The sequence below is a fragment of the Oryzias latipes genome, chromosome 13, assembly GCF_053564925.1.
Source record: "Oryzias latipes strain Hd-rR chromosome 13, Olatipes_Hd-rR_3.1".
In the NCBI taxonomy this organism is placed as follows: domain Eukaryota; kingdom Metazoa; phylum Chordata; class Actinopteri; order Beloniformes; family Adrianichthyidae; genus Oryzias; species Oryzias latipes.
In genome coordinates, this window is record NC_136249.1 from 17,482,484 (window position 1) to 17,501,585 (window position 19,102).

Here is a 19,102-nt window from a genome sequence, read left to right on the forward strand (position 1 = left end):
TGTCCAGTCTAACAATTTTTATTCAATTATCTTCCTATCCCCTTTAAACATTGTGTGCCATCCATTAGCATATTCATGCAATTTGGTGTGTTCTATTGGGGTTCTTGGTAAATCAGTTTCTCAAAATGTAGTTTTTTAATGTACTATTCTTTAAATTACCGGCAGTTGTTTCACACCTGGGTGTTTTGAAATGTGTTCTCTGCATTTACACCTTAAGCTACGTTCACATTGGCCACGGCAATTTGCTTTTAATTCCACTTTCAATGAAATATTTAAGTAAATGCATGTAAACCCCCGTTTCATGCTTCCGTGATCAGAACTCTGGCGTTCTCGCGTCGCTATGCAAGTTTTTAAGTCAGTTCTTAGGCTCTATTAGGTAGACAAAAAAAACCTAACCTTGTGTGGGGTTTGAAATGTTTCAAACTTTTTAATGATTGAGTGAAATTTTCCTCAAACAAATATCTTGGTCTGTTCTCCAGGTCCTTTGCTGAACAAAGACTTTTCCTGTCTCTGTGATTTATGTTGGGTTGATTTTGATGCAGGAATTATCAGATAAGCTATCACAGTAATAAATGTTTTTATGGTCATTGCACAGTCAGAATATGCTAGGGCTGTATGTCTTTGAAGGAAGACTTCAATTGGACAAACCATTTTAAACATTGATTTTTCTCCAACACATATTTGTCTTGCGCATCACTTGTCTAAAGATTATTATTTAATTGCAACTATGGGTAAATCTCTTCTAACTTGTAACCGAGCAAGCCTCCTGGTTGTTGATGTTCCATCGGTTTGACCACGTAACATCTGTGACCTGACAACACAAAGACGTCTGAATGTTGTTTTAAGTCTGTCAATGGCTAAATACAGTTCTAGAGGATGATTTCTCTAATGTTTAAATATTTACCTAACTATATAAAATATCTTGTATGTTTGTTGTCCAAGGACATGGCAGCTTCTGTCCAACTCCAGCATTCATGAACTGACCTTTTTATCTCACATCAAACTCAGCTGAGATGGTGTTATTTAAATGCTTAAGAAATATAGACGTCCTTGGAAAAACTTTGAAAACGTTCCTAGAATTTCAAACCGAACTCAAAGTCCGTTCTGATCTGTGTGTGGTAATCTAGATAAGAGACACAAAAGTGTCTTTTTCCCACCGTTTCTTAGGTGATAGGATTTTGTTTTAAGAAAAGCAGCAAGAACAATGCTGGATGTGAAAGTTTCTGTTCAATGTTTTTCGTTAACTAAAAAGTCTTTGAGAAATAAATTTACTTGTGATGTTCAAATATTTATCTGCTCGTTGAGTTTTGGCACATTTCTCTAGTTAAAGCTTGATCATAGAAACACATAAAGAGAAAAACACTGAACTATGGCTGAGAGGAAAGTGTTGGGACATTCTGCAGTGGCCCTGTTTGAGCCATGATCTTAAACCCTGTTGAAGATCTGTGAAAGGAGCTAAAAAAGGCTGCCTGGGGAAGACGCCCTTTGACACTGGAGCTGTTGCCAGCGACACCTAAGTAACACACATTCTTTGACATACTGTAATCCTCCAACTTTTTCGATCAGCGGGAATTGTCTGATTCTGGCACGAAGAAAAGCAGAGTTCTTGTATGCAATGAGTTGCATATCAGCACCCCAAGGAAATTTAAATACTGTCCGAGAAAACCACACAGGTCTTTAAATAACATACTGCTAACAAGCATTATGAGACTGAGAAAAGCAGCTTTGCATCAATATGCAACAATTGATGGTAGTAAATTGTTAAACCTGAGACAGTTGAAGCAGTTCACCAACAGAAAGATGACCTAGTATCTTTTACCAGGTGAACCTGAAGACATTGGTTGTACTGATGCTTTAAACGTTTGTACAATTAAAGCTTAGGGTTCCATCATTTCTCTTGGAATTTTTTTTTGTGATTGTCCAAACCAAAATCAATCATCTTCTTGTCATTTAGGAAAATATTTTTTGTCATACTGATATGCTGGGGTTATGTAAGCCCTCAATGGTGTTGAAACGACACACAGGGACCTTTAACCACTTTGATGTAATTCACTGATTTCTTGCTTTCAAGCGGGACAGAAGCATACGATTAGAATGAGGAGCATTGTACTACGAGCGCAGCAGTGCCACCTGATGCCACCCCAGGGCGACCTGGTGAAACTGCTTACAAAGAGTGGCCTGACTGCTCCTGCAGGGCTTCCCTTCATCCAAACATACTAGGCGATCTGGTCTGAGAGACTGTTTCAGACATGCTGTAGGTAGGATGAGGTTGACTGGGGAACGCCTCGAGATTCCTTAAGTTTTTGAATTTTCTTAAAATTTTACGCACCACAACAGAACAACAGCAGCTTTGGTGTTTAACATGTTCTTGTGGCATTTTTCTGAGGATGGACAACGTTAAAAGAAAATTACGTTTAAAATTACATTTGAGTATTTCTTTATTCAAATCGTGAATCAGGAGCGGACAAAGAAATGTCGTTGGAAAAAGCTTGTAGCAGTGACTTGGGTGCTAAAGTTGGCGAACGACAAACTCCCTTCTCCGCCACATTACTATTCATCCATTTGTAGACGACTAGATCCATGAACATCTTCTTCGGTTTTGAGCTGGCGTCTGGCTCAAAACGGTATGACTGGATAGCTTGCCATTTTTATTGCAGCGGTCATTTCAGCTTGGGGTTATGAAGGGCTGTAAGATAGTGGGAGAGTGATGATGGGAAGTGAGGATGGGCTTGCTCTATGCCAACGGTCCCGCCCACAACTCAGAGAGAATTTCTAATTAGAGCTGAGTTAAAAAAATTGGCTGAATCGAGCCAAGCTTAATAAATCAATAAACGATCCATAAAAGTAGAGATCGATCTTTCATGCCTTTCCTTTTCCAGTGACCTGATGCATAACAACAATTACGCCAAAGTCCACTAGTTTGATGTTAACGTATAATGGAATTTCCTAAAGCACAAAACCTACATTGTTGATTAAATGAACAGCTTTATATACTAACAGGCATGAATTTTCCAAACTCTGTTAAGAAAACGTGTTTTTAAAAGTAACCATTTGTGGTTTAAAAAAAAAGCACAGTTTTTTGCTCAACTCTTCTGGAATAAAGTGTAATACTACTGCGTGAGCTCTACCTAGTGGCCAAAGTGAAATGCCCTCTAGGAAAGGCAGAACATTAATTTTTGTAATATGAGTTACCGGTAGTTTAGAGCCTTTACAATGTTAATGATCTGCACATTTTTGTTGGAGCTTTTCCCTTTGAGAAAACATGTAACAATGTACGGTGTTAACAATTTCATTGGTTTATTACTTCACTAATACATTTTTCAATCTGTGAACTGCATCAAATTAATATGAATATATTCAAAACACGTATAGATTATCATTTTTCTATAAAAATATGTCTAAATTTGTAAACCTGTGTAGATTCCAAATTGAATCAAATCGAGTGAATTGAAATAATTTTATCGATTCAGGCTCTGGTGAATCGAATTGATCGATTCTGGAAATTATTGGTGATACCCAGCCTTATTACTAATAAACTACCGTCGTTCTGCAGAAACTATGTCCTAAAAAACCACACAGGACTTTACATTTTGGTCTAAACAAAAGAAGACTGGGAACACTTTGAAAATAGAAAAAAATATTGATCATTGTGGGACTTTAAATCTAAAATGTGTCTAAAAACTGTAAGTGAGCCAGTCCAGATGAACATAGCTCTGTAGAAAGTTTAGTTTGTTTATTTGTAGGACATGTTTGTTGTTAAATGTCAACTGGAGCTTGCTGTAATGAATTCTGTGTCCACAACAGTTGCATTCATGCCTCTAACAAGTTGGCCCAGGTTTCTGCTGCTCTGCACCCCCCTGTAGAGGGAGGGGGAACCTGTTGAGGCGTTTAGCTCCTTTAAAATGTTGCAGGGTAAAGCTGTGGTATAGCGTAAGGAGGTCAAACATGTGAGAGGTGCGACAGACCTGTAGTAGGGTGGGACACACACGTGCAAACTATTGGTTTGCTGCTCTGCAAGAAAAACGAGGCCATCCCATAATGTAAAGCATGAAACAGGACAAACTGGAACAAAGAAGCATGAGCTTCTTGTTGAGGATGCAAGACTTCCTTGTCTGCCTGAACGCAGATATGAATGTGGACATTGGTCACTGGATCTCAGCTTGTAATGGTTCATTGTCTGATAGAGGTTAACCTGTGTTAATATCTCACCACTTTGACTCTGGCTTTCTTCAAACAGAGGATGGAAACAAAAAGTCGAGAATGACACTGCTAAATGTGAGAACACAGACTGCAATAACAGGACAGCAGGTTAGGACAGAGGGAGGTTAAAGTGGAGTAACATGCTGAGAATCTAGATCAACTTGTTCTGTCGCAACAGCTGATCGTGTATCTGGAATGAGGAGGCCTGAGTGTGTAGAATTGTGCAATAAGGAGAAAGGAGTTTATGACATGATTGTTATCCTGCTGTGAAACCAATGTCAAAGACGTCTTCTCTTTCATGTTTAACCTTCACAGGAAACGATAATGTTCTGTTGTCATAGTTGGAATTGTTCTTCTACTTTCAGTGCAGGAAGTGTTGAATTGAAAATTTCACTTCATAAACAAAACTGCTGTTTAAAAAATGTGCTGCAACTTGTCAAACGTCTTCTTATCCTGCACTGCAAGCCTTTTTTGACTGGAAAATTTAAGACTTTTTCAGGTAAAGGTTTCTCTGTGAATTTTACCTATGTACAGTACAAGTCCCAACTGCCCTTGCGGTTGGATACGGCTGTCTGTGGGTGAAAAATGGGCAAACCTGCATTAACTACACAAAGTTTTAGGATCATAGATCGCTAGGTGATCCTGCAGAGGGAAAATGTTCAGGCACATTTTATTTCTATGGTCATGTTGTTCACATAAGTATCTGCTCCAGCCTGTTATAATGGGAAACTAGACAATATGTAGTTTGTGTGGACAGATTTACAGATTTATATAACGTTAAATAATGTTCTCCGCTAGTCCTTTGGCCAATACTAAATTCATCTAGGATGCTTGAATGACAAGTTTGAATTAAAAAAAAGCTATTTTTCAGGATCTAGGTTGTCCTCCTGCGATCAAGTTGCTCAAGGCAAGAACAAGTAGTTAAAACCAAAACATTAAAAGAATGACAGAAGATCTGTCATAATAATAATACTTGCATAGTGTAATATAATATAATGATAATCTTTACACCCATTCCCACATCTCCTTATTTGTCTCGCTTGAACATTTTTGGAAAGCTTTAAGCTTGGTGATGATGAAGCAATCAGGTCTGGAAAAGGTCGGGTTATATTTACACATCTGTAATGAGTTGGATGTAAACGATGCAATCAAACGCCCTCTGATGATGGAATGGTTTGAATCTTTGAAATTACCCAGAAGTACCTTAATTGTTTTAGTCTGCTGGCCTTGGAAATAATTCAGAAAATCACATAGTCTGATTTTTAAAGAATTGATTTGTAAATTATGGCGGAAAATAAGAATTTGGTTACCTACAAACAAGCAAGATTTCCTCCACTCGTTACCTGTATTAATGGCACCTGTTTGAATTCAATACTTACATAAGACACCTGTCCACAACCTCAAACAGTCACACTCAAGCTCCACCATGGTCAAGACCAAAGAGCTGTCTAAGGACACCAGAAACCAAATTATTGATCTGCACCAGGCTGGGAAGACTGAATCTGCAATAGGTAAGCAGCTTGGTTTGAAGAAATCTACTGTGGAAATGGAAGACATGGAAGACCACTGATAATCTCCCTCCATCTGGGGCTTCCTGCAAGATCTCACCCCATGGGGTCAGGATGATCACAAGAACGGTGAGCTAAAATCCCAGAACCACAAGGGGGGACCTAGTGAATAACCTGCAGAGAGCTGGGACCAAAATAACAAAGGCTACCATTGGTAACGCACTATGCTCCTCATCTTTTGAAGTGAAAGAACTGGTCGCTGACTAAATACTTATTTGCCCCACTGTAAGCATCTTACCATGTATGGTGATGCTTGTACAGCCTGTAATCACTTCTTTATATGCTGATCTGTGTGGGGGAAAGGAAAGTGATTTTTGTGCATCTGTGTGTGCTTTTTCCAAGGACACCCACTTAAGAAAATAAGCAGCCCTGACCTTTAATTTGTTAACTTTACCTTTTAAGTTGAGCAGTTTTCAGAAACAGCAGCTGATGATGTCATCACAGCTGGACATTGTGGTTACACCTTCATTGTACAGTGGTGATCTCACAGATTCAAACATGGACTCGTTTAATCTCTAATAACTTCTGGAAGGTGAGAATTAGATTTAAGAGGAGAGAAAAGTACAGCAGGGAAGCTGGATGCTGCACAAGTGAACTTGGATTAAGTTTACACATTTTTAAAATTTATTTTAGGTACAAACATTAAAAGTTTTATAGTCTTTTAGAAGATGATTTGCCTGAAGAGCATCAAGTAGCTCCAGATGAGACCACTGATCCCACTGCCTCAATCTACATGAATTGAAAACAAAACTTTATGCTACAAGTTTCACACATCCACATTTTAAGCTTTTGTTTTGTAATGTCATTTACTGCATTTTTCTCCTCACAAATCCCCTATATTTTCCTTTTAAGTCTAGCCTTCCATATACTTTAAAATTTAAAGAATTTGCTCACAGTTTTTTTTTCCTGTATTTTTCCCCCCTATATAACCGAATATGTAGACGTTATTGAGTCTCACATTTGAGCAATTTTCAGTCATTTTAATGCTCTTTGCTGAGTTGGAAGAAGAAATGAAGCATCAGTAGATAATGAAGTGAAAAGAGGGAGAAGGGACACATGTTCAGTGTCTTGCACGTGCTCAGTCAGGACACGAAAAGTCTCTGCCATGGCACTGCCTTGTACTGGCCGTTCTATCCAGCACACTCTACACTGTAGTCTGACCAAACACAGCTGTGACAATAACTGTCCCGAGGCCGCCGTGCACGACCGCTGCAGACGCAGAGAAGGTGTTGCGCTCGCCGGAGGGGTGATGTGTGCGTTTGAGGAGGCCAAAGACAAGAATAACAAAGCAGGAAAATAAGGGACGAGTCTTTGTGTAGCTAGTGCTTGGAGCCCTTCAGAGAGGTAGATGATCGTGGGAAAATGAGCCGCTGTACAGGGCGACATATGATAGTCAAAACACAAACAAGACTCCACAGAGGGAGAGGGAGAAATGAGGGGAGGGGGGCAGACCAGGTGAGTAGATGAGTAATGAAGACGCATTGAAAGCTCAGAGAATAGTTGCAGCAACAATAAATCGCATCGTCAACCACAAACTATGATTTGAATGGAATTGCTGCTAATCGTTAACCCCCCCCCCCCCCCCCCTCCCCACTGCCAGAGATGCAACTTTGTCTGAATGATCTTGTTTTGGGTTGTACTGAAACCAATTTTAGTACTGAGAGAATTTCTACTTGTGAGACTAACACAGTTCTGTTCTATTCTTGAAAGCTGGTTTTATGTCAGTGTGGCAAAATCTGTAATGAGATAAAAGCTGCTTTAAACACAACAACTTTTGTGTGTATCTTTGTGTGTATTTGTGTCTGTGTGTGTCAAAACTGCAGCCGTCAGCATGAAGCTGTGCCTCCATTTATCTCCACACCTCATCCAATGTAAAAACTCTTCTTTCACTTTACTTATTAAAGCTGAGCTCACCTGACTGCACTTCCCATAATAGCTGCTGGTGTTTTTGTTAAAGGGGAAAATGGTTCAATAACTTCTTTTCATTCATTTTATTAACATATCTTTCTGTTCCTAATTATTACGCTGCTTTGTTGAAAAAATGCAGATCATCTTTGACTGCTCTGAACCAAGTTTTGTCCCAAAGTCCATGATGTTGAAGACGTGTCAGAAAATGAGGTAAAACTACTTGCAATTCATAAATCCGTCTGAATTCCACAAACTCGATGGAATTTTCTTTCTGTTTTTTAGCTGTACTGGTGAAACCAGATCAGCTCATTCTGGGTGAAATTTATTTCATGTTAACGAGATGTTAATTAAATAGCAGCAGACCAAAAGGTCCTTGTTTTTATGCCGACATGGTTCTTTCTGTCTTTCTGCGTGAATTTTGCGTGTTCTTCCCGGATACATGTGTGGGTTTTGTCAAAGGTGTCAAACTCTCAGGCGCGAAGGCCGGTATCCTAGAGGTTTCTCTGCCATTGTAGAGTCTTATTTGCAAAAACACCTGATCCAAGTTATCAGGCAGGATAAAGGCAGGATTTCTTGGAAGAAAAAACAAAAAGAGGCTGTCTCTTGTGGTCTGGAGTCCAACAAGTTGCTTTGTAGTTCACAGAACAAGACGTTCTGCACCGTTCATCATCTGGGATGTATAAACCAATCTGACAGATTTTAAATTCTAATAACATTATCTTACTCAAAAGTGGCACCTTCTAAATTTTAAAGTCTGATCAAACTATAGTCATCAGCATAAATGGACATGTCATCGCAGACCTGCAGCTGAACAGGGGAAAGAAGGTGAAAAGCTGCTCCTGTTATGAGAGCGACATTGATAAAGTTTTTTTTTTGTGTCTTTTATTTTGTGCACTGCAACAAAAGTAAAACATTCAAAAAATTCAAATTTATCTTTTTTTGTGTGTTCCTCAGTGTTTGTCCTTTACTGCTTATTTCCTTTCACTGTTGATGTCAATCACAATGAAAAAGAAGTGTTTCTGTCTTTCAAAGGTTAGTGTAGTATAACTCCTTATGAACATTATAAAAGCTCAGTTCTTGGAAGGACCATGAGACTAGACTGTCCAACAGTGAGGAATCTGCCTAAATAGATGATATTTAAATGAGGCAACAGACCTGCTGGGTCTTTGCATCCACACACACACAGTCCAGTGGTGAATATTGATGCTCTGCAATGTGTGTGTGTCTTGCTTCGTTAAGACGTGGCTGTAATGTCAATGTGCAGCTGCAGGCCGGCTGATTGAACATATCCCTGCAGCAAAGGAACGGAGTGCCAATGGACAGAAGTGAGGGGCTTTAAATGGACTTTAGTGTTGAAGTGGAAGCACTCACCTTTCAACCGACAACTCAGGGGAATGGAAGAGACAGTTTCAGTTTGTCAACCAATTACTGTTTTAGTTCATTGGATGAACTGGAATAGAAATTTCTAGAACAGCTGCAGCATAAATGATCTTTTTGGTAATCTGGAAGCTGTAACTGCTTCATTCAACTTTCCGGGGTGACTGTGTTTGTGTGGAAGTGGGCGGGAGTTCCAACATTGCAGCAACTTCAGAAGGAATTGGTAGTGATTAATGATGCAGGCCTAATACCTGCGTTAAATGCTGCGCTCTCCCATCCCACGCCATTTTTCACTTTGTTGGTCTTGTCTGAAAAATACTTCCACATTTAAATTCATCTCACACTATAGGATGGACTCAGGATACAGTCCCAACACCCCCACTTTGTTTTGTTTTTTTCACCTTTCCTTGGGGTCTGTTCATCACTGCCACACTGCCCTCCTGCAGATTTCCTGCCTGTTTTTCATCTGTCCATCCATCTTTGCTTCCTTTCTTCCTTGGGTTTGTGGAGCTCTGGGTCAGTGAGAGGCCCACAGGGTTGGCATGGCAGCTTGGCAAAAGCTCACAAGACTCCCTAGGTGCCCCCTACAGTGGCCCACAGAGAAAATGGGAATCGTTTATCTACTGTATAGTTTTTTTTGTCTTTTCAATATTTTTTTTCAAATTCTGGGTTTGTCTGTCTCTTTTTTTTTTTTAATCTACAGGACCGATCTGCAGATGATATAGATGATGATGATAGATGATGATAGTCAAGTATCTGAGAGCTGTAAAGTATCCCGAGTACAGATGTACTGATACTGATGATAAATGGCTCATTGAGTCGGACATTACATCAGAGTTAACGCATTAATGACCTCCACTGATGGCTTGCTGTGTGGTGGATCTAGGCCTCCTTTTACCCTTTCACTATCCTCCTCCGAACCATCAGTCTGGATTTAGCTTTAAACCTCTAACATGAGACGTTCTTTTGATGTGCTTAATCCTGATCCGGTTCATCCTTGTCCCTCCTGAAGAGTCTTAAGATCCTTAGCTCTGCCTTTTTCCTTAGCGCTACCTTCCCCTAACCACAAACCTTTGCTGCTTTCAGCCACAGATCAAACTCAAAGTTAAAATATCCTCAAGTTTAAAGGGCTTGTGTTGGTCAGAACAGGTTTTCTGACCAGTTCTTTGCATGTTACAAAATTTAACAAAGCAGGTGCAATATCATTAACATAACTATTAAAGCAGTGATGACAGTAGTAAAAGGAAGGTACGCACTTTCTATAATCTAAATCTTCTTTTGTCAAACGTGAAGACCAACTTTTTGAAAGGTTTTTGCAGAAACAAAGTACACAGAAAATGGTACACAATCGGGACTCTTCTTGCTCTATCTTGAATGGCACATTCTTACTTTGAAATCTTCTGCTTCCTTCCTGTCAGCTGAAATAAGCTGACACACTGACAATGGTCGAAATAACAAACCGCAGCATTGAACTGTGCTCTCAGTGTGTTTTGAGGATAGAGGTTTCCAAAGGGAAGGTTGACTATCAAGAGAGAAGACCTGGTTATCAGCTTATTTCCCTCATTCCACTCACTGCCAACATGCATATTAGCTGGAGTGAGTTCTGCTGGACTTGAGTGTTCACCTAAGGTTGACACTTTGAGCTTCCTTGTCTGGTTCACATCCATGTCTGGTTGTTATTCTCTTATTTGTTTTTTTCTACCTGTTATGTAATCGTCAATAAGCTTTTCATGCAGATTTTCATGGCTTTATTTAAAATTATTAATGTATTCATTGTTTTTAAACAAGCATTTGTCTTCCAAATCCTTTTAAATAACAATAAATTCACTTGTCTGGACAGGCATAGCTAGTTCAGCTGCAATGCCTGAGCAGGCCAACCCAAAACATGCAAGTATTTTTGGAACAAAAGATTAAGATGTAGAATATTATCAAATGCAAAATATACACAAATAAAAACAATACAAGTTGGTTTGTGCCAGAAGGGAAACTCTAAAAAGCAAAGTCGGTACAAATATATGGTACAGTGGCCACTAACTTTATCGTGGTTCACCTTTTGCGGTTTTGCAGATTATTATTATTTTTATTAATTTTTTATAACCTTACTGGCTTTAGGCCATTGGTTTCTCCTTTACAGAATATGTTCAGCTAGCTGATCAGATTTTTCAATGAACATTTGAACCTTGAAAGTTTCAACTAGAGAAAAAATATAAAAATGGCCCATTTTCTATGGGTGACATCACATTCACTCCAGTTTTCAGTTACAGTCAATGGTAGTGAGTTTTACAGCCTTAAAACATCTAGAATTCAAATTTGTGTTTTTGTCTATTTTTTTAATTTTATGTTATTTTTAGAACATAACTCCTGCAATAAAAGAAGGAAAACAGTAAATGGTTTGTTGTTGAATTGTGATTTTTCTACCCACTGACATGAAAAGCACTCCACACTGCTTTTCATCTCACCACTCATTCCCTGATGTTTCTTGACCTAACCCACCAGAGGTGACAGACTTTTGGTTCAATACATTTGTGACTGAGGTAGCCAGAAGTTGAACCACCAACCCTTCAGCTGGGAGATGACTACCTCTGAACCAAAACTCAGCAAATAAATTGGCATTTAACTCGTCAAATCTGCTAAATTGTTGTTCACCTTTCAGCGTATTCCTTCAGGGGTCGCCACAGTGAGTGAGCCTTCACTGATTTGCACGGATTATTTGGCACAGAGTTTTAAGTCTGACACAACCCCGCATTTTATCCGGGCTGGGGACCGGCACAGGGAAACTCAGATATAGGCCCCGTTGTGGCTTCATAGTCAGAGACTAAAGCTCGTTGCACCCCCTGGGAAACAAACTCTGGTTTCCCATGTTCCAGTCCTACACGCAACCAACTGAGCCATCCAGCCGCTTGTGAACTCTGCTAAGTAATTTACCTTAATGTGTGTAAAGCTGACACATAAAATAACTAGTAAGGGGTCTTGTCAGTATTTTCTATCAGTTTCCTTTCACCTTCTGAAACAGGAACCTGTGCAACCCGCAACCTCTCCCCCCCACTTCAGCGGCCAGTGCAGTGAGTGCAGGATAACCCGTTCATGTGGGATCAATTAACGAGGCAGACTCAGCCAAGCACCCTTTGATTATGCTTTGTTATACATAATAATAGGCTTTCTGGCAGTAATGCTTTTGTTTTTGTGGATGTTTGTTTTCTTCCTATGGTCAGATTTAAGTTTCAAAGGGGTTCATCTAAAAGTGCCTATTTCTGCTCTACAACTTTCCATTGTGTTTGAAGTCTTCTCATTTAATTAAAACGTTTGCTTGACGATCGTGGATGTGGCTCAGAATACCGTGCTGAATGTAATTTTGGGCTGATCGGTGGTTGCTATTTGATGGAAGAAACCTCAAATGTTTTCCTGCTTTTTTTGTTTTTATTTATTTCCTTTTTGCACACATGCCTGACGTTTACATAGACAAAAACACATTTCTCGGTGAAAAAACTCTGCAATAGTAAGTCAGATTGCAGCAAGTTTGATTCCCCCCAAAATAACATGTATCTGCCCGTCACCTCTTTGTAGATCAGAACTCCTTTAGGTATAGAGATGAACTGGTGAGGTTCAGCAAAACCCTGCAAAATGGGTGAATCAAAACTTAAAAGGTGTAAGTACTAAAGTCACCATCAGTGGCTGTTGAAAGGAATTGTATTTGTTATTTGCCTTCATCTAGATGCACAATTAGAACTGAGACTGTAGATAAATGGCATGTACTTAGTTATACACCTTCCTTGAAGGCCAAATCGCTTCACAGTCACAGTCCTGTTCACTTATGAACACACACACATTTACACACTGATTGTGGCTCCACTGCCAATCAAGGACCCATTGAAACACGGCCAGGTAAGGCTGGAGTTGAGTCTGTGACAGGTTGACCGCCGCTCTTCTTCTGCACTACCTTATGCTTCACCCACTTTATTCTACACAAATAAAATAAAGCCTGAAGATGAAATAAAACATCTTTCAAATTCCGAAATAAGTAAAACGGAAGTAATGTAAGTTTTTCATTCTTTCTGTGCGACCCGGTACCAAATGACCCACGTACCGGTAGCAGTCCGTGGCCCGGGGGTTGGGGACCGCCACACTAGACTATGCACGTTTGTCTATCCATCCATTTTCTTAACTGGGTGTATCCCTTTTGGGGTTGCCGGAGCTTGTCCCGGCTACTGGTGGTGAAAGGTGGGGTTGCACCCTGAAAAGATCTGCATACGTTTTATTTTTTAAAAATGTATATATTTTTTCTACTTCTGGAGTCAATGGGAAATAATTAGCTTCTGTCACCAGCCTCTTGTGGACTGCAATATTTGGCAGTTTGAGGTTGGTGTCAAACTCTGGATTGTTTAAGATCCATCCAGTAAAAATGTTTCAGGGTTATGAATGAACCTGTGCAGAATCTACCGATTGTTCCTTGGCTAAAAGTAGTGACACTATGTGAGATCTTTTGCTTTTAAATTATTTTACTGTAGGGATTATCGTTTTATGTGTTCCTTTGAAATTATACATGTTTTGCCTGATACCATTTGCTGCTTTTTATGAACATTATGTTGAAAAAAATCTATTCAACTTTATTTTAGTGGTTTACTGTTGGTTTCGGTCATCTTAAAGCACTGTGATACTTCTCCTTTTTTTTTTTTACATTTGACATCATCTAAGTATATTAGCTAACAGAAAAGCCTTAACCTTGAATCTGCACTCTGTGCGACTAACATACATACATTCAATAAATTGTGAATGGGGGGAAAAAATTAACCTGTCGCACACTTGACCAATGTTCCATCCCCCCATATGCTTGAGGCTAGAATTTTTACATGAATCAAAGGTGGTGATTTTTTTAAATTTTTTTAATTGTTTATCTTCAGCTGAAGACCCCTATAATGTCTTTTACAAAGATTTTCATTGGTTGTGACCAAACAAGTTGGACTCTCTTGTGAGTCAATTGGTGTCTTTGTGAATTCCATTCATTGCTGATATGGGTTGAAATTGCACAAGATGTGGTTGTGATGCTGACATTGACCTTTCCACAACATGGTTCTTCAAATCATAAAAGCAGCTTGACTTAACTGGTTTGTTCTGTGACTCTATTCTCTTTAAATGTCCTTAATCCTTCTGTCAGGCCTGAAAGTTTCACAATATTAACTCCTCTAAAATAAAGGCAACCTGCTCTAATCATTGATTCCTGTAAAACTTCAGTCCACTGTTTGGCTTTTATTGTTCATACATATTTGCTATGTTTGTACCAAAAAATATTCATTTAGTTAGGCCTTCAGTTTATGGTAAACTGTGCTTCCTATGTAGCACAGTTTCGAATGTTCGTGTTTTGAGAGGAATGCTGTTTGTGTTTTATACAAACGCTTTTTTTTCCTGCTTGCAACAGTTGCTGTGTTCTAGGAAATATAAGCCCGCCTTCAGGGGTTTATGCTGCCATAAGCAGAACACTTAGGTGAGTCATTACTGTGTTATGGAAAGATATTGTGACTATTTATTCCCCCCCCCACCCCCCCCCCCCATGACATGACAATATTTTTGCAGTAAATGACAATTTCTTTCGTCAATAAAGTGTAAAATTCAAGTTTATCAGATTATTTGTTTCAAGGGTTATTCTTAATAAAGAATCTTTATATTTGTGTTGCTTTCCCCCAACGAAAGAACTCTTAATTGAAGACTAAATAATTATAATGTCCCTGTTTATCTGGCATTTTGGCGATTGAATGTGGCAGCTCTACTCTTAGTCTGATAAATGAAAACATGAAAAGAAACACCAGGTATTAGACTGGCAAGAATGAAACTCTTCAGGAGATGAGAAGTTTTAGCTTTTTAGGCAAATCTGACCACCATTGAATTACAAAGACGGATGTAAGGATGTTAAAAACAAAACCATTTTTTAACATAATAAACTCTGCCTGCTTGGTAAAGTGTGACCCAATGGTGGTGAAACCAAGGTGTATTATTCTGCAGAAAGCTTTAAATAAAATTCTGTCTCACCTGGAGACAGACAGGATCAAAATTTTCATTGGTTGTGACAAACAAGTTGGAATCTCTTGTGAGTCAATTGGTGTCTTCACCAATTGTTAGTCGCACTTTTAATTGCCGAATTAAATAAAATTGTCTTTTCAATTATGAAACATTAAATGTAATAAAATTATAAAAAATAAGATCTGTTTTGGGTCATGTTTGTTTATTTTGGTTCATGGATGTATTATTAAGAGTTTCAGATGCTAGAAAATAGTTTTCAGCAACAAAATGGCTTAGTGGACTGTAGTAATTTGGTTTTGATACTAGTAATTCAACTGAGATTAGTTGAATTACTATTAATTTAAGTTTTAAAGAAATGCAATAAAGTCAGAATTTAAAATAAAAATGAATCTTCATTTTAAGATGAGTTAGATTATCTCTGTTCATTTTGACCAACAAATAAACAGCTATTTGCTTTTGTTTGTTTAATCCTTAAACTTGCTGCTGTTACACAGGTTTTCTTCAGGTTCAGGATTATCAGCATAGCTTGTGTGGTAAGGTCTCAGCCCCCCACAGATGTGCTCATATAACATAAGGAGAATTTTGTCCATCAGTGTTGAGCTCCACAGGGTTTGAAGGTGGAATATTTTTTTTTGCTGAAGATGTATGGAGGTTGAGAACAACAATGTTGTTTTGAAGGATTGATTAGATGTCAGTTGCGCTGTCATGGTACCTGGGATTGAATGTAGTTTTTACCATCTTTCTTTTAGTGTTTGGTACAATTTCATAAATGTTTGATGTCCATTTACTTTTGGGATGTTTAAATGTATAGATTTCAATATTAGGTGTCTCTTCGTGTACGTGCGCGTTGAATTGTGTCAGAGTTTTAGAAAGCTTGACGTGTTGTGATGACCCGCTAAGAGGAAGTTATCAGAGCCTCCTTCCCTTCCATCATCCAAAAATACTGAGATGTAAAGCTGGTTGCTCAACAAAACTTCCTGTCAGTCATTCTGCTGACTCTGCATTATCTAAAGGGTTCCTTTAGAAATGGATAGTAGCTTTGTTGAGTGTCAACTTTGTACTGCTCTGTGAAGGTGTAGCAGGGGTCTGGAAAACACTAAGGGCTTAATTTACCTCCTGAAGGGGACCGGCGGTGCACCGACAACACCGTGTGTCTCAGCAGGCGCACTGTGTGATTATTGTTCTTATAACACAGTTGTTGTTAAGGTTCAGCCTCCACAGGTGGATCGACATAGTAGATATGAAGAGTTGCTCTGTTATTGAACTTGTTGATACTGGGAGGACCAATTGTCTCTGAACCCAGTGGATCCTGAACATGCTCTTTTCTGCCTCCAGTGGTCTCTTGAGGAATTGCAATATTTGGTACTTTCTGGTTGGTGGTGTTCAAAATGTCGAGGTTGAGCGGAATGCATTTTCTAGTCTCCTTGTGTGGTTTTAGACTAGATTTTTAAAATATTTAGGTAAAGGTCAGGGTTGGACATTAAGTTGGACTCAGCACAATCAGAAACATAAATGTTTTTCTCAGCATAATGAAATTCATTGACCTCCCTCTCTGTCTGGATTATATTCACTTTGAAAAGATGGAAAGGTGAAGCCATGAACAAGAGCTTCTCTATGAGCTACCGCATTTCTCCAAATGTCAAATCTAAAGGAGGGAATATTTTCTTTTCTTTTTTTTTCAGATGTATGGGCGTTACACCCAGGACCTCGGGGTGTACGCCAAAGAAGAAGCTGCTCGGCTAAGGGAGAGCAGCCAGAGACGATCCCTCAGTGACCGCAGCAGAAGTCTCGACCTGCTTGAGTACAAGGGACGCTGTGCAAAGTGTCAGAGTAAGTGTGGAAGCCAACAGCTGCTTTCAAACCTTTGCTTTGGGTGGAATTCAGGATTATTGTTAGTGAGGTTTATTTTGTTTTCAAGTAGCAAATAGAACACAAATCAAGTTGACGTCAGTTATTCAAATACCTGTCCACATGTTCCAAACGAACATCTTCCTTTCGTCATTGGACACAATCAAAGCTGTCATTTGAAATGAGAAAAGGGACCAAATGAACTGTGGTTTCCTGAAAATAACATTTTATACAGTATATGCATCAGTCCTTCTCTGATGTTGATGTCTGCCAGTCTATAGTTTTAAATGAAGCTAGCATCGATTTTTATAAGTTTACTCACACTTTTGCTTGTTTTATGTACCTGGTTTAGACATGTGAGTTTTCTATAATGAGGTCTGTTGATGTTGATGAGTGTGCTGCCATTCATTGAACTTCATGTTCTACTTAATTAAAATGTGAGTCAGTTTGAAAGGACAGACCTTAGAAACAGCTTCTGGAAAGAGTCTTCAAACAAGCAGGAAGCTCTTAGAGCTCCAGTATCACAGCAGTTGTAATAATATAAGAGTTTTCCACTAATGTTGAGACTTTTTTAAAGGTTGTTTTCTTGATTAGATTAGTGAAAGTCTGAGAAGAAGAGTACAATCAAACATTTCTTCAGATATTCTGATACTCGTATCATAGAAACATCATCTGCACCTTGACAAAGACAATCACTTCAGCATAACCTTTATGTGAACATCAGTGACTTTTCAGTTGGGTCACCCAGGTGAGGGTTTCTGGGAATCAAAGATCCAAAACTCCCTATGACCCTGGGTTCTTCTCTGAGAATGGATCAAAGCTGCATCTTGAAGGACCTCTCTCTGAAATCTGGATCTCCAGCGGCCCTGTTCTCCCAGTCAGGGAGTTATTGCAGTAACTGTCCTCTTCTAAAACCTGTGGACAGCATGTGTAGATCCAAAGCCCTTCAGTACACATTTCCTTTGTCCTCCTGTAAAGTCATTCATGGTTTGTGTGTTTGTAAGACAATAAATACGACTGATTACAAGACAGCAGGAACAGACGGTCTGTAAATACAGGTGAAGAAATTAACCTTCATCTATGCTTTATAATAAATTAGGTGACGGATGCACACACACAAATATACACACACACGCACACACATGGGTGCAGTCAGTCCAAATGTTTTAATGTAGAAAAAAGAAAAAAAATTATGAATATCATTTTAAATTCAGTTTGTTCATTTGAAAGTGTTCCAAATTTGTTCAAAATTAATCTATAAAGACTTTTAAAATGTATGACATAAACAGAGAAAAACATTAATGTCAAATGTAGAAAGTGAGTGACTGACTCTTGGATCTTAAGAGCTTTTTAAAAATCATATAAATAAATAAAGAACACAGAGTTTTACATCCTGTAAACTACATTCAGTCTCATGAGAGTCCTGACAAAGTAGAAAATAAATGAAATCCTGTTACTATTTGTTTTAGTAATAGTACTAGAACTCCTTATCCTTTCATTGTTGTCATCATTCCAACATTTTTATCATAAACTCTTTTTCTAGTGGAACATGCTGTGGCATTCATAATAAGTTTGCCTGTTTTATTGTTCTCTTCATCTATGCAGAAGTGTAAAATATAATCTAACAAAGCAAACATCAGTCGTCCATTCGGAGCTGTGGAATCAGTTGCTCCTCTGTGTTGGACATTTCTGTGGATGAGCAGGAGGCTGAAGTTTTACAGACTTCCTCCAAACTTCCCTCTGCTCTTTTTAGAAAAAGGTTTGTGTTTTTGGATAAGGATCCCATTGAGCTAATTCTGTTATTAAAATGATTCTGAGCCAAAACTGTTGTTCAAAAACAAACAAGACTCACTCAAATACCTTAAAAACCACAGGAACAAAAAAATACCTAAAACCAACTGACAAAAACTTGACATTATTTTAAAATGTTGTTTACAGGAATCATAAGAACAGACCTGGAAAACTGTAGAAAGTGACATTTTAACCTTTGTTAAACCTTGTAAGCCAGTTACGAGTCAAATCTCATTTACAAAAATGACCTGAAGTAATGAAGCATGTTTGTGGACATGTAAAGAACATCTCCTAGCAGCTAAATGTTCCAAAGGTCCAAAGACTGAAGTCAAGCTCCTGAAATGTTGTGACAAACGGAAACCTAATAAGTCCAGAACAACCTTCAGAGACGTCTAAGG

The 19,102-nt window shown here is 38.7% G+C and overlaps 1 protein-coding gene across 10 annotated transcripts in view; it reads left to right on the forward strand.

Moving 5' to 3' along the window:
- Positions 1-19,102, forward strand: part of LOC101159603 (chloride channel protein 2) — a 130,237-nt gene that overhangs the window by 24,020 nt on the left and 87,115 nt on the right. For all 10 annotated transcript variants that reach the window (XM_078956544.1, XM_023961222.2, XM_078956542.1 and 7 more), the window contains exon 2: positions 16,748-16,895. In XM_078956544.1, the coding sequence (XP_078812670.1) occupies positions 16,748-16,895 (148 nt within the window). The remainder of the gene's footprint in view (positions 1-16,747; positions 16,896-19,102) is intronic.